We start from the raw sequence: 15,046 nt of genomic DNA on the forward strand, positions 1-15,046 counted from the left end.
CAGAATGTCTCATTCACTACTCTAAGCAGGCCTGTGGGTAGTACTGTTACCCTATTTTACAGTTGAGGAAACAGGGTTAAGTGGTTTTCCCAGTGTCAAGAAGCTAGTAAGCCACACAGCCCGGAATTTCCTAACTCTATAACCAGTGCTCCTTCTAGAATAATCCAACCACTTTGCCAGAAATAGACCCTGAGATTCCAGTTCCTATTGCCATGGAGAACTACTTCGACCAACTATTTCCTCCTTATTCTATGGACTGCATGTGACTACGGTCAACCACTCTTCAAGAGCAAGAGGTCACTGGGTCATGGCTTCCAGGGGCCTCTCAAAGGATGATGGTGACTAATGGTTGCCGCCATGATCTGTACAGAGAATCCCAACACCAAAGCGACTCCATCCTTCCAAGCAAAGAAACAAGTCTCATCACACGCTCCTCCACTGATAGTAGCGACAACAAAAAATCATTCCCATGCTTTGTCCAGGGACCAGGGATAAGCCACTAACGTCACCAGCGGCCAATTGGAGGGCTCCTGCTGGTGCCGGGAGTACTCAGGCCGTTTCATAATGAAACCCATGCAGCGAGCTCCGTTTATTTTGAAACCTTATTTGCTTATTTTGTAGACGTGGTCAAAAGGACATTCAGAGGGCTCCCCGGGAGGCACTTGAACCCTGTGGGCCAGGAGAGCTTTCTCCAGCTCCAGCAGCAGCCAGCAATAATACTCTCTGTGTGAGTAAACTCCAGAACTTGCTATTTCCCAACAGCAAGCACCATCCCCATTTTGGTCAGCTTCCCAAGTCCATGGCTGGTTTCAGGAGTGGGAAGGTGGAGAGGGAGAAGTAGGAGACAGGGTGGAGAGTGACAAAGAAATGGCCAGGCAAAGAGTTCCAGCTCTAAAATAATTTAGGGCCCTGCTAGAAAATCAAGCAAAGCAACTTGAATTTGGGCTCATGAATCAGACAAACATGGGTTCAAATCCCAACTCCACTCTTTACCATTGGATTACCTTGGGCAAATTACTTAGTTTTCCTGTGCCTCGGTTGCCCTATCCGTGAAATTATGTAAATAACAGTACCTACCTTGTAGAGTTGTCATAAAGATTGAATTTAAGTGATATCAGGCAAAAATATAAAATACATATGTATCTATTGGTTGCTAAAAGTATTGTTATGGTGGTGATTTTAGACTACAAGCTTCCTGAGGAGAGACAGTGTATCTCAGTCATCTCATCTTACCCAGGGAGGAAGAACAATGCCCAGCATGCAGTAGGAGATCAATAACTGCTTGTCGAATTTAATTGTTTGAACTGGACTTTGAGCTCAAGCAAAGAGACTCTTCCCCACCAGCCTGCCAGGTAGGAAGTGGCTGCCTTATTTCCAGGCTGCGGCTTGGAGCAGGTTAAGCCTCCACAAGGCTGCAAGACCCAGGCCCTGCACATCCATCAACGAGACAAGAGCTTTACCTTAATATTGCAGTTGTCATCGAGCAGTATATTTTCCAGCTTCAAGTCCCGGTGGACCACACCGTTCTGAAATGAGAAGACAAAGAGGGAATTGAATGGGAGCGGCTGGGATGAGAACAAGAGAGAAAGAGGAAGAAGGAGGGTGCGCAAAGGGAAATGTCTGACAGATTAAAGAAATGCGCCAGCCCGGTGGTCTTCGCCTCCATCCTTCAGGCTGCTCTCACTGTCTTGACGCTCCCCCGCCAGCGACCGACCAGCGACAGGAGAGCATTAGTCACTTGCTGTGTGGTTAAGGGAAAAATGACTGGAATCTGTTTTCCCCCAGAGCCTGTAAAACAGCAGGGGGATTCTTTGTCGGAATGTAATTCCACTGTGTGAAAGCAATATAATCCCAGGCAGCGGCAAACAATGTCTGTCTGGGATGGGATTCCCAGGGAAGAACAGATTTCTCTGCTGGGGACTCAAGACTTGTGGGGCTCACAGGCACTCCTCGTCTGTCTGTCTGTCTGTCTGTCTGTCTGTGTGCCTGCCTGCCTCCCCAATGCTGGAAAGACATCTGGCTCAATCTATTGCGACCCATTTTGATCTGTCCTGAGGATAATATTTCCTAAGCAGCCTGGAGAGAAGGCTAAGAAAGTCCCTCTCTGCTCAGCAGGACTCAGGGCTGGGTGAAAGGTGAAGCGTGAGCGCAGACCAGTGAGACCGGGACCACTGGCCTGACCGAAGCAGGTGGCTGCCGTCCTGCCTGACCTTTCCATTCAGGCAAACTCTGGCAAGGCTGGAGGCTGAACTTCAATGACCAGCAGCCAGCCAGCTGAAATGTGAAAAGCAGTCATCAGCCAATAGGCTGTCGGTCTACACAGCAGTAACCATTAGCCTTCTTCATTCTTTTTTAAGACTATCTTTTTTATTATCTTTTTAGGGGGTGGGTGAGCATGGGAAGAGCAGTGGGCCTGAAAGAACTGGCTATTTAGGGGTGCGTGGACAAGTAGCAGGGGGCACTGAATGATTCTGAACATCATTCATCATAAAGGACATCTGCAATCAAAGCTGCTCTTTTGAGCAAACCAACAGGCATGTTGATGGGTGGTTCTTTCTTGTTTATTTTCCTTTTCATTTGACCATTCTTAATATCTCCAAAAGCACTGCTCTGAGGGAGGAATGAAAACATGTATTTCTACTAATCTTTTTCTAATTCAAGCCTGCAAGGAGGCCTTCTGAATTCAGAAATGCACAAAGCCAAGTCTCTTAGAAGAAAGATGTCGACTATAAGGCACCTGATTCCATTAATTTTAAATATCAGGAGCAGTTTGGTTTACATTGCTTCATTCCTGATTTTCGTAATAAGATGGAATGAGTCTAATAAAGCCTCATTCATACAGAATCCAAGTGTTCACACACTTCAAATCACAAAACTATCATCCCTATGGTGATTTACAATAATACCTGATGATGCAATACAAAATATTATATGATTCAAATCATGAGCACATTTTGAGTCAACAAAGAGAGGTCAAACAATGTTCACACGGGTTAAGGGTTTTAGATTTGAGTAACTGTCTTCTAATTACTTACAGAGCCACTCTCAATTAAACACAATATTTAACAAACCAGGAGGCCCCATGTTGCGATCATTTGTATAAACAAGTTGACTCTGTTTTGGATGCCCTGTTGGACTCAAGTCACATTATCCTCAAAGTAAATGACTGTTCAGGGTGTGACAGATCTGGAGAAAGTCTGAATGAGATGAAAATCATGGTCAAAATGAGTAATAACAATAATGGCTGAGACATGGCTTGTAATTATCCGTGTTCTTCATGCCTTTTCCAGAAACCAAGAGTGGCTCTACTGTGGCTATATTATTATTATTATTATTTTGGAGATGGGGTCTCACTTTGTCACCCAGGCTGGAGAACAGTGGCACCATCATAGCTCACTACAGCCCCAAACTGCTGTGCTCAAGGGATCCTCCTGCCTCAGCCTCCCAAACAGCTGAGACTACAGGTGTGCAACCTCATGCCTGGCTACTTTAAAAAAAGTTTTTCAAAGATGGATCTTGCTATGTTGCCCTGGCTGGTCTTGAACTCCTGGGTTCAAGCAATCCTCCCCACTCAGCCTCCCAACTAGCTTGGATTATCTTCTGAACACATCCCATTGAGGTGTGCTGTAATAAGACGTATGTGCATACAGGTAACCTATGCAAGAAAAGGGCCCAAGAGTATAGAAAGGTTTCAAGAACATTTCTCCCAGTAATTCTACTTCTGGAATCTCTCTTAAGTAAATTATTCACATGAGAGGAAAATATTCATATATAAATATATTGATCACTATTTGTAATAACCAGAAATTAGAAACAGCCTCAATGTCCAACAATCAAGAATCACAAAGAATTTTTAATAATATAGGAAAACATTTAGATCAAAGTATTAAGTAAAAAAGCATGACACAAACGATGTAAAATTGAATCCAGTGTGGTACCCTAGATTGGATGCTGGAACAGAAAAAGGTCATTGGTGTCTCCATTTTGACAAACGTATCACAGATATGTAAGATGTTAATATTAGAGTAAACTGAGTGAGGCATAGATGGGAACTCTCTGTACTACCTTTGAAACCTTCCTGTAAATCTAAAATTATTCAAAATTAAAAGTTTGCCTAAAAAAAAAAAATGTGAGAAGGAGGAGGAAGAAAACTGAAAAGAAACAAGTGAAAATGTCAAAAATGGGTTATCCCTGGATTCCAGAATCGTGGGTGATGGTAATTTTCTTGTTTCTAGTTCATAAATTCTCCATACACGTTGCCATGAACAGATATCACTTTTATAACAGGAAAAAAATCATGCAGTGCCATAAAAACCATCTATGGCCAAAGCTGCGGGCCAGTCGCAGCCATACCTTGTGACAATAGTGCACGGCGGAGACGATCTGCCGGAAGAAGTGCCGGGTCTCCCTCTCACTGAGGCGCCGCCGCTCACTGATGTAATCGTACAGCTCCCCTTTGCTTGCATATTCCATGATGATCACAATCTTATCTTTGTTCTCAAACACTGCAGAGGGAAAACAGCAATACACAAACACCCTGTTTAGCCAACAAGCTCACTTATGCTACAGAGAATGCGAGAGAGGACAACGGAGACGTCGCCAGGCAGAGGACCAATCAGTCAATTCAGCATCACGAGGCACTGGGTGTGCTGTCCCGCCAGGTGGGCAATGGTGTGTGTCACCGCCATTGTTCCTGGACACGCCTTTGTCATGCTAAGGGAAATGTGGTTCTCTTTTCTGAGGACCCCACTCTCCTTGTAAGATCATTCTCACAACCCTCTCCCGGAACGGCTCTCCTGTAGACAGAATAATGGGTAACAATAAACACTACTAATAATTTATTAACCATTGGATATAGACCAGGTACCCAGTCCTGATAGAGCTACTCTGACCCCAAAATGGGTGCTCAATCTTGTCATCTCTTTATAACTTCCCATCTCAGGCAAATAAAACCCAAAGCTTTTAATGTGGCCCACCAAGTTGTGCACAATACCATGGGCCCCTCTCAGCCCTACTACACATTCATTCCATGTATTTGTTTATTCTGTCTCCCCCAGTCAAATGTAAAAGGGGGTCATCCAGTTTCACTCACTGGTGTATCCTCAGCAGCCAGAACAGTATTTGGCACATAGTAACATAGTAGGAGCTCAGTTAATATTTATTAAATGAGTAAACTCAAACTACATAAAGGCATTTTTGAACATTAATAATAAATAACAATATAGCACTTTCTATGCACCAAATTTGTGTGTAAGGTTTTAAGTACCTCACGTGTACTGACTCGTTTAAACCCTACAACAAACTATCAGGGAAATATCTGTAATTTTACTGTTTGAAAGATGAAGACACTGAGTCCTACAGAGGTTAAGAATCTGGCACAGCCTGCAACCAAGCAGTTTGGCTTCAAAGATCAAGTGCAGAGCCATTAGATGGACGGCCTCCCAAAGAGCTGGCTGGAATCAGCAAGGCTCCGGCCCCCAGCATGGATGGGGAACTAACGCCGCAGCCTGCAGGGCCGCTGCTACTGTCATCTCAAGCCGGCTCCCTGCCACTAGGTCCAGCCCCTTCTCACTCAACCTCCACACCACCAAGGAAACAGTCTCCCCAAATGCTTGTAAATGCTTCTTTCTCTCCAACTCTGATGCTCTCTAGCTGTGATGTTCAAAGACAGGGTTCCAGGCAGATGGCCAGGGACCCATGCATGGAGGTAGGGAGAAGGGAGGCCACAAATGACAGGCTGTCCAAAGCCACTCCATTGCCACCTGTTTCATACTTTGGACTTTCACATAAGATGTCCTTTGAGCAAGGATAAAATAAGCAATATTTGTTTTGAAATCCATCATCACTCTTAAGGGAAATAGTACAAAAACCTTTGCAGGGTACCCAAGGCCCTCCCTGAAGGTCCCCTGCCTACCTCCCTCCATCTCATCCACTTTTCTAGCATTTCCATCAGGCCCCCTATGCCCAGCACCCTAATTCATTAGCCAAGAATGTGCTCATACGTGGTTTCCACAGCACCCCTCCCACTGCACTAGTCAATACTTGCCTCATAGCACATGCAAACAGTGCTATGGTTTATTTCCTGGTTTACGTATCCATGTCCTCTGCCTAGATGGACGGAGCTAAAAACTATAGTGTTGGAATGAGATACTCCTAGAGCTGTGTGATTCTAGGGATGTTGCTTGCCCTCTCTGGGCTTAGTTTAGTCAACTATAAAACATGAATAATATTAGCAAGTATTTAGAACTGCTGGGAGGACTTCCTGATATCAGGTACGTTCAATGTTTACAAGGCCTTCCCCTTACAGCACTCAATAATGTTAGCTAGTATTGTTGCTATCAATACTAATTCATCCCCAGAGCCTAGCACCAAGGCAGACACACATTCAATGAAGAACTGAGTTAACCTGGAACCTATCCTAGGCCTGGGTTCCCTGTCCTCCCATACCTTGTTGCTGGCTGCTAGAAGCTCAGACCCCTCCAGTTCCTTTTTGGCTCCTTCAAGTCCAGCCAAACCTCCCTGATAAAATGAAGGGGAAGGAGGAGGGTAGGGAGGAGGAGGAGAGAACATCCAGATAAAATTGGCTGCTCCAGCGTCTGCTGGCCTCGGTGTACCCTGCAGCTTTGGCTCCTGCCAGGGATTTCAGCCTGTTGTGCACTTTTCATTAACAATAAACTCTGGAAACTGGAAACATCCCGACTGCCTCGGGATGCATGGCTCAGGCCCCAAAAACGAAAGAGTGATAGGCCCTGGAGAGGGCAGCGGGTTTTCTAATTTTAAAAAGAAGGGATGTAGGAAGAAGGAAAGTACTTTGACAGATAAACAAACAAGAAACCTCATACCCCAAAGAGTCTGGTGCGTCTTTAAGGGAGCCAAAGCCTCTGGCCCTTCAGTGACTATCGGGAGGTGTGGACCACTCGCCTCACACAGGCAGAAGGGCTGTTTCAACGGCTGGATTCTTCCCTCTCCAACTGCCTGATTTGGTATCAAGGAGACGTAAACACAATTCGGCATACTACAGTCCAATACACCAAATATTTTACTAAGCAGCTTCCATCAGCAAGTCCTACTGATCCTATCTCTACAATATATCCCGAGTCCAGCCGGGCACGGTGGCTCACGCCTGTAATCCCAGCACTTTGGGAGGCTGAAGCAGGTGGATCACTTGAGGCCAGAAGTTACCAGACTGGCCAACATGGTGAAACCCCATCTCTACAAAAAATATAAAAAATTAGCCAGGTGTGGTGGCAGGTGCCTGTAATCCCAGTTACTGGGGAGGCTGAGGCAGGAGAATAGCTTGAACCCAGGAGGTGGAGGTTGTAGTGAGCCGAGATCACACCACTGCACTCCAGCCTAGACAACTGAGTGAGATTTCATCTCAAAAATAAAATAAAATATATCACAGATCTGTCTACCTGTCTCACCTCCAAGGACACCCCTTACCCCCATCCTTACTGGTTGCCAGCCTTTCACACTTGCCTCCCTGCTGACTGCATTTGGAGGGGTCAAGAAATAGTTCCAAATGCATATCCCATGGGGTACTCATTCTGCAAGCTGTCTTGAAGAAGAAAAGAATTCCATGGTCAAACACAAGCCAAACGTTAATACTTGATTGTCCTCGGAGAACCTGGTTTCCTTAACTCAGTTGATTGGGCCATTTCAGTCCTCCAATTGGCATCCAGAAGAACTCATATGGAGCCAGTTCGGAAAGCACTGGATGAATGAGATGATATCCGAGGGACAAAACTGGCCCCTCGCTCTTAGGCAGGGCCAGTGAGCAAGGTGGTCAGAGAACTGTCCAGGCGGCCAGGCCTGGCTCTGGGACACCATCCCCCAGTTCCTCATAGGAAGCAGCCCATGTCTGCCACTTTAAATTAACTGAGAGCAAACAAGATTCCTAGACTTCAAGCCTCAGTGTTTCATCAAGCAGGCTGGGGGTGTTACAGATGAAGCTTCTTGAAGGCTTTCTTAGTAACAGCAAAATTTGCTGTAGGCTTACCATGTGCAGGCACCACGCTAACAAGCATTCTGCATGAATTACATCATAAGGATTTGGTACTATGAGGATCCCCGTTTTACAGATGAGAACACCCAGGGACAAGGTGAATAATAATTCCCGTAACTACAAGGAGTACGAGGCACAGCCAGCACTGCGCCCAGCAGTCTGACTGCTGCCCCCAAGCTCTCAGCCACTCCATTACTACTCATCTATCTGGTCAACCCCTCTGACCCTCGGCCTCCTCATCAGTCCAATGAGACTAGTAATTTCCTCACAGGTCTCTCGCCCTCAGCACGGTGCCTCAGCCAGTGCTCAACAAATGGAAGCTGTTCTCACAATTACTTCATCAGCCACTTAGGCAGCTCTAGCAAAACAAAACCCTAACACTTTCCTCTCCCTGCTGGCATCGCTCTTTAAAACATGTTGTGGCTGCCGCAGAATCACAGCATTTTCGAGCAGGAAAGGACCTTAGAGAGCGGGTGTTATTTTTTCAGAATAGTCTAGGATTTATAATGCATAAGAGCAAGGCCTTGGGAATTAATACTGAAGAATGAGCAGCTTCCGCACCCTTGGCCCAACGCTCCTTTGCCCATGCTTAAGGTCACTATCTACAAGGTGACAGGGATACTCTTGGCCATTCTTCTAGCAAAAAACGGCTGCTTCCCTTGGGCACTTTTACAACTGGTTATTTATAAGCCCAGAAATCTTGTCTGTGTTTATGTTATTAGTCACTAAGCAAAAGCTTATTTTCCACCAGTTGGGAAGGGTTTCCTTTCTGAAAAATGAAAGCCTGTGTCTCTTGGCCAGACAGTTTTACCCAGAAGCCTGGTGGCTCCAGAATGGTAAGGAAAACTATGGCCCTTGACATGCCAGGCCTACCAGGAAAATTAAATCCCTGAATAGAAACTTAGCTCAGCCTGAGTCAGCCCACAGCACTGGGGCCATGGCCAGGTGGTGCAGAGCCTGGATTTAGCACAGCAGAAAGCACCTACTATGCAGATGGCACTGGGGATACCGAAAGAAGACTGTTCCCAGTTTGGAGGGGAAGGAAAGGCAGGCCAGGTAGAAGGGTCAGCAAGAGGAAGGGAACAGAGCAGAAACAGAAGCACCAGCAACTGGCAGGGCCAGGGACTAGGAGGAGAGAAAGAAGAGGGCGATGAATAAAGCACAAGAACTTGAAGGCCCAGAGGGAGCTGCAGGTGAGCCACACAGGCAACCAAACATCACCGAGAACAATCCAAGAGACAGGAGCAAGGCACAGGACAGCATCCAGGATCCTGGACCTACGAAATTGTTCAGGGCTCAATTTTTTCCAGGAGACTTCCCAGACAGGGATCTCTCCTTCCCTAGAACGCTTGTAATAAGAATAGTTAACATTTATTGAACAGTTACTACATGTCATGGATTAAAACATTTATTCCTCACAACAATCTTATGAGATAGGGATCCATATTATCCCTACTTTATAAATAGGGAACCAAGCCAGGCATGGTGGCTCACACCTGTAATCTCAGCACTTTGGGAGGCCGAGATGGGAGGATTGCTTGAGGCTGGGAGCTTAAGATCAACCTGGTCAACATAGTGAGACCTCATCTCTAAAACAAAAAATAAAATAAAATAAAATAAATAAATAGGGCACCAGCACTCACATCAAGAAACAATATTGCCAGCCCCCTGCAAGCACTCCTGCCATGTCCTCTTTCTGTCATTAATCATCTCCCCAAAGATACAGATACACCAATACCATGAATATAAGGAATATGAACCAAAATCATAGATGTTTTGAAGTTCTAAAAAATGGAATCATAGCCAGGAGCGGTGGCTCAAGGCTGTGATCCCAGCACTTTGGGATGCTGAGGTGGGTGGATCACGAGGTCAGGAGACTGAGACCAGCCTAGCCAACATAGTGAAACCCCATCTCTACTAAATACACAAAAAATTAGCTGGGCGTGGTGGTGGGCACCTGTAATCCCAGCTACTCGGGAGATTGAGGGACAAGAATCGCTTGAACCCAAGAGGAGGAGGTTGCAGTGAGCCTGCCTGGTGACACAGTGAGACTCTGTCTCAAAAAAAAAAAAAAAAGGAATCATGTAGTATATTTCCTTTGTCATTAATTCAATATGTTTGTGAGAATAACCTATGTTGCTCAATGTCGTCAAAGATTGTTCATTCTCATTGCTCTAGAGTACTCCATTATGTGAATGTATCGTGTGGTTTATCCATTCTGCTGTTGATAGACATTTGGGCTTTTTCCAGTTGAGGGTTGTTATGAATAGTATTGCTATGGATATCCTTGTGCATGTCTTTTGATGCATATCTGTATACATTTTTGTTGGGTAGATACCCAGTAAGATTGGATGGCAAATTTGTGCAACTCAAAAGCAAATGTTCCTGCCACGACTCTCCACCCCCTGCCTCCATCATCCAGTTCTGCTTTTCGCATTACATCCAATAAAGGTTCTCCTTCATTAAATGGAGCCAATCTCACCGATTTTGCTGAAACAGCTTTATTATCAGCCTATTTGAGGCATCAATCTGAGTATTTTGTTACGTGTCAAAGGGAATATAAAAGAGGAGAAGGCACAGTCATTACCCCTAAGGAGTTGCTTTCAAGTTGGAAACGACCAGCACTTAAAAAATAATTCAAGAGCTAACCTGTACAGTACAGACTTTAAGTACCTGGACAATCAGAAAGATCAGTGAGGTCACCCAGAAGGAACCTGAAAAGATTTCTAGAAAAAGCAGGCATGGAACTGAACCACCCAAAAATGACTCGGGTTTTGCTTTTGAGATAGTTTCACCATTGTTTCAACATATCCTAAAATACCCAAACTCTCCTTTTTCTTCGACTGTTCCACAAGCAGGCCTTCCTTCTTCCCAGACACCAACTTAAATTATTTTTCTTGTTTGCTGTTTATTTTCCATTTCAAAGGAGAGTAGGGATTGGTTGCTATAGCAACAGCTACTTCTCCACATTAATCCTGAATTTCATCAGATGTTCGGTTTGACAGTCCCGTTCCGTCCTCTGATCATTTGGCTTTCACAACCAGGCTAATGACCCAGCTCCCAGAGATTGCCTCCTGCAGCTCTCGAGGTTAATAACACAACGTGTAGAACTTGAGAAAATGTGTATTATAAAAACAGTGCTCTGGTCTGAGGGAAACGCTGATGAGTGAGGAGATCCTGGGATTTTAAGCATCCACTGGCCATGTGGCAGCAGAATACACTGGGCTGTTTTGGAAGAAAGAGGCCTGGAAAGCAGAGAGAATGAGGACCAATTTACAGGATGTGCCAGGAAGGGTGGGCTTTTAGAAAGGGAGAATTTCTTTCTGTAATCTCCAGGGAGGAAGAGTCCTTTGTTGAGTTTTTTGGTTAGTTGGTTGGTTGGTTTTCTTGTTTGTTTGTTGAGACAGGGTCTTGCTTTGTCACACAGGCGGGAGTGCAGTGGCAAGATCTCGGCTCACTGCAACCTCCGCCTCCCAGGCTTAAGTGATCCTCCTGTCTCAGTCTCCCAAGTAGCTAAGACCACAGGCACACACCACCACTCCTGGCTAATCTTTGTAATTTTTTTATTATTTATTTATTTATTATTATTATTTTTTTTTTTTTTTTGCTGGAGACTCGGTTTTGCCATGTTCCCCAGGCTGCTCTCAAACATCTGAACTCAAGCCATTGGCCCACCTCGGCCTCCCAAAATGCTGGGATTACAGGTGTGAGTCTCTGCACCCAGCCCATCTGTTGATTTTAATAAAAAAGGCCTAGGGCCTAGGAGTGGCCCCATGAGAATTCTCTTCACACCTTTGCCTTCTATCAGCTCCGTCTCCTAGGTGGCATCCAGGGTGCTGCCATTTCTTCCACGGCACTGCCTCCCTAGGCAGCAGCGTTTTTGTCATTTTCCCAAAATCTCAGACCAAAGTACCTTTCCAGTCCTCATGGGTGCTCTTTTATTAAAGGTCAGGACAATCCTCACAGAAAGTAGCTTATTTTTCACTTCAAAAATGAAGTGATCTTTTCTTTGAAAGGACTGTCTGCAAACCAACTGAGTCACTTAGTCAATACAAGATTCGTTCTTCAAAACTTTCCACCCTGGAAGTCAATTTCAAACACCTCGTGGGCTCACGGCTTCACTAAATGGTCCTCTGATCTCTTGAATCTGAAAGCCCAGAGCAGTGAGGATGAGAAATGTAAACTGGCATCTCCCTGTCAATAAATTGGTCTGAGTTGATTCAGTGCAGTTCCTGGTTTGCATAACAAAAGGCTTTTTTGTTCACTCACTGTCTTTTCTTGAACCAAAACTCTTTCTAGATGTTGGCTGGCATGCCCGAAGAGAACCACAGCCAACGAGGCTACCCACGGCCAGACGTGGACTCCACGGAAGGCAGAATAAATGGTAAGAAAGTGTAGAAGCCACCTGCAGAAGAGGGGATGCAGAAGCCTTGCCAAGACCCATCCATGCCTGCTAGGATTAATAGTGCCAATGGGGCCCAATATCCAATCCTAGGAAGGCAGGGGACGTGGTCAGGATAGAGAGAGAAGTTGTGTGGGAGAGGGGACTTGACAACACCATGCTGGACAAGCCACTGGACTCCACCCTCCTTCCACAACCATCCCTGGGGAGCATTTCTAGAAACCAAGAAAGACCCTAAGGTGGAAATGGGCTCTATCAGCCATCACCACAGGCTCATGATACACACTCAATATCACACACGCACTCCAGAGCCTCCCTGATCATTCCCTCTATTGCTCTGTCTCAGCCTTTGTGTCATACACAACACACACACACCACTCTCTCTCTCTCTCAAAAAAAACACAACTCACTCACACAATCCTGAACGTAGAAAGCCCCGGCAATTGATCAGAACCTCTCACAACTACCCCCAGAAAGAAGCAAGGGTTCTTGTACTTGATGCCGTGAACTTCTGAAAAAGCATGCTCCCCAGTTCTGGCAGTGATGGGGATAGAAATACCTTTGTGAAGAGAGCCTTAGTCTTCCACCCCTGGAAACCCTGGCAGAGGGCTTTGATACAGGGGTTCATCTCACCCTCACCACCTCACCAAGGTGGAAAGGCCAGGCCCGTGGTCATCACACCTCTGGCTCCAGCCACTTCCCAGTTGGGTGACCTTGGCAAGTTACTTAGCCTTTCTGTACCGCAGGCTCTTCCTCTGCTAAAACGAAGCCTCTACCTTATGCCTCATAGTAAGTATTATCACACCACACGGCAGCAAGTGTAAGCAGAAGTGTTAGCTGTTCCGATTCAGCAGCAAATGGGAACTAAGGAAGACATCAAATCCAGAATTATGGGTATGCAGTGGCAGAGTCCACACCCAAGGCTGCATTCGTGCCCTTGAGGTATGTGTGTGATGGGCTGGAGGTAGAGGAATGGCAGAAATAGTGAATGAACACTTAAAGACATCGGAGGATTCGAGTGCCGCCCAGTAAAAGCTGAGGTGAAGGCAAACCTAGCTCTCTTCCATTCTTTGGTGCCTAGGGCCATTCCAAGCATGGGTGTCAATCTCTGAGCCATACCTACCAGAGGCACCTGCTGTCAGAAGTCATGGCGGGGAGCACAAATTCCCCAAATCAAAAAAAATCCCAGACTCTGTAGGTTAAAAGTTACAGTTCATCTAATCTGACCCCCCTTTCAATATCCAAATCCCCACTGTTGTACATGGCCATTGTGGAGGCCCCTCTTCTGTGCTCTGTGAGCCTTCCCAAATGCATGCTGGTGACTGTCTGTGCAAATTAAGAAAGCTATCCCAGTTCATTCCGAAAGACTCCATAGTAAAGGGCAATAGAGTTGTTTTTTTTTTTTTTCTTTAAACATTAGTGTCAAGTATAAGTGGCATTATTTAAGGCACTGGAAAATACTGAATTCCAGGAAACCCAGGAGGGTGAGGCAGGACAGCCTGGGAGTAGCGTTAGTTTGTAGCTGTTTTGTTTCTGATCTCCAGCCTCTAGAAAAATGACTTGGGTGTAATCAAAAGAAAACAATGAAAGTAATAACTTGAAGGTCAAATAGCTAACTTAATAGGAAACTCATTAGAAACATGGCTGGACAGGCTCACAGCTGAAGCGCTCGCTCACATGATTACACGTGAAGAGAACGCTCCGGGGCTGTGTTACGAACAGGGGCGAGTCCTCAGTTCGGATCTAGTCTGCAGGGACTTCATGTGGAACTTATGAATCTGGCAGCAGAGGGAGTGTGTTAAAATGCTCAATGATTTGCCATGGGTTCAAAAGAGTAAACACAAGCATAATACACTACTTTGCCAAGTTCAACAAACCGTTTCATGGGGCTCTGAGTCTCTGATGAGGGCAGCAACCCAACAGCTAAGTACACCCAAGCCCGAACGTATCACTCACTGCTCACTGGTGACTGCCGCCAGACACACGTTCTTCCCTGGAATTCACTGATGATAAGTGATCAGACCAAGACACGTTTCCAGAGCAGGGCTCATTTTCTCTTTGTTGTAGGAGTAAGCCTGTATTTCTCAGCCTGGTCAATTACACTGGAATATTTGCAGGTGAGACCCAGGCATCAGCATTTTTTACAAACTCCTCATGAGATTTTAATATGCCTCCATCGTTCAGAATCACTGACAGGCAAGCTGGCCTCAATCTTCTTCTCTTCTCCAACCTCCCAACAGAAGTTTCTACCCCAGCCAGAAAGGACATCTCACTGATCCCTAGATATGACATCAGGAATAATCAATTCCATTTCTTGAGCATGGCCCTGGCACGGTGCTTAGCAATTTTATTCACTAGCTCATTTAATCCTACATTATCTATAGAGTAGCTAGCTACTGGTCCCATTTTATAGACAGGGAAACAGCCTCAGAAAGCTTAGTCACTAGCCCAAGGTCACACAGCAGTAACTGGCAGTGCAATTGGCTCATTCGAATCCCAGCCTACGTGGATGACAAATTTACACTCTTGCCCTACTATTAGGTTGGTGCAGAAGTGACTGCGGCTTTCACCATTACTTTAATGAATGGTACCCGAAACAAAAGTGTTAATAGAACAGCACCTGGAACACAAGTGCTCAA

The 15,046-nt window shown here is 45.5% G+C and overlaps 1 protein-coding gene across 1 annotated transcript in view; it reads right to left on the minus strand.

The window, feature by feature from the left end:
- NUAK1 (NUAK family kinase 1) overlaps positions 1-15,046 on the minus strand; it is a 76,418-nt gene that overhangs the window by 19,742 nt on the left and 41,630 nt on the right. The window contains exons 3-4 of the mRNA XM_001098986.4: positions 4,354-4,505; positions 1,461-1,526 (exon numbers count right to left, since the gene is read on the minus strand). Coding sequence (XP_001098986.2) covers positions 1,461-1,526; positions 4,354-4,505 — 218 coding nt within the window. The remainder of the gene's footprint in view (positions 1-1,460; positions 1,527-4,353; positions 4,506-15,046) is intronic.

Source organism: Macaca mulatta, chromosome 11, assembly GCF_049350105.2.
Source record: "Macaca mulatta isolate MMU2019108-1 chromosome 11, T2T-MMU8v2.0, whole genome shotgun sequence".
Taxonomy (NCBI): Eukaryota; Metazoa; Chordata; class Mammalia; order Primates; family Cercopithecidae; genus Macaca; species Macaca mulatta.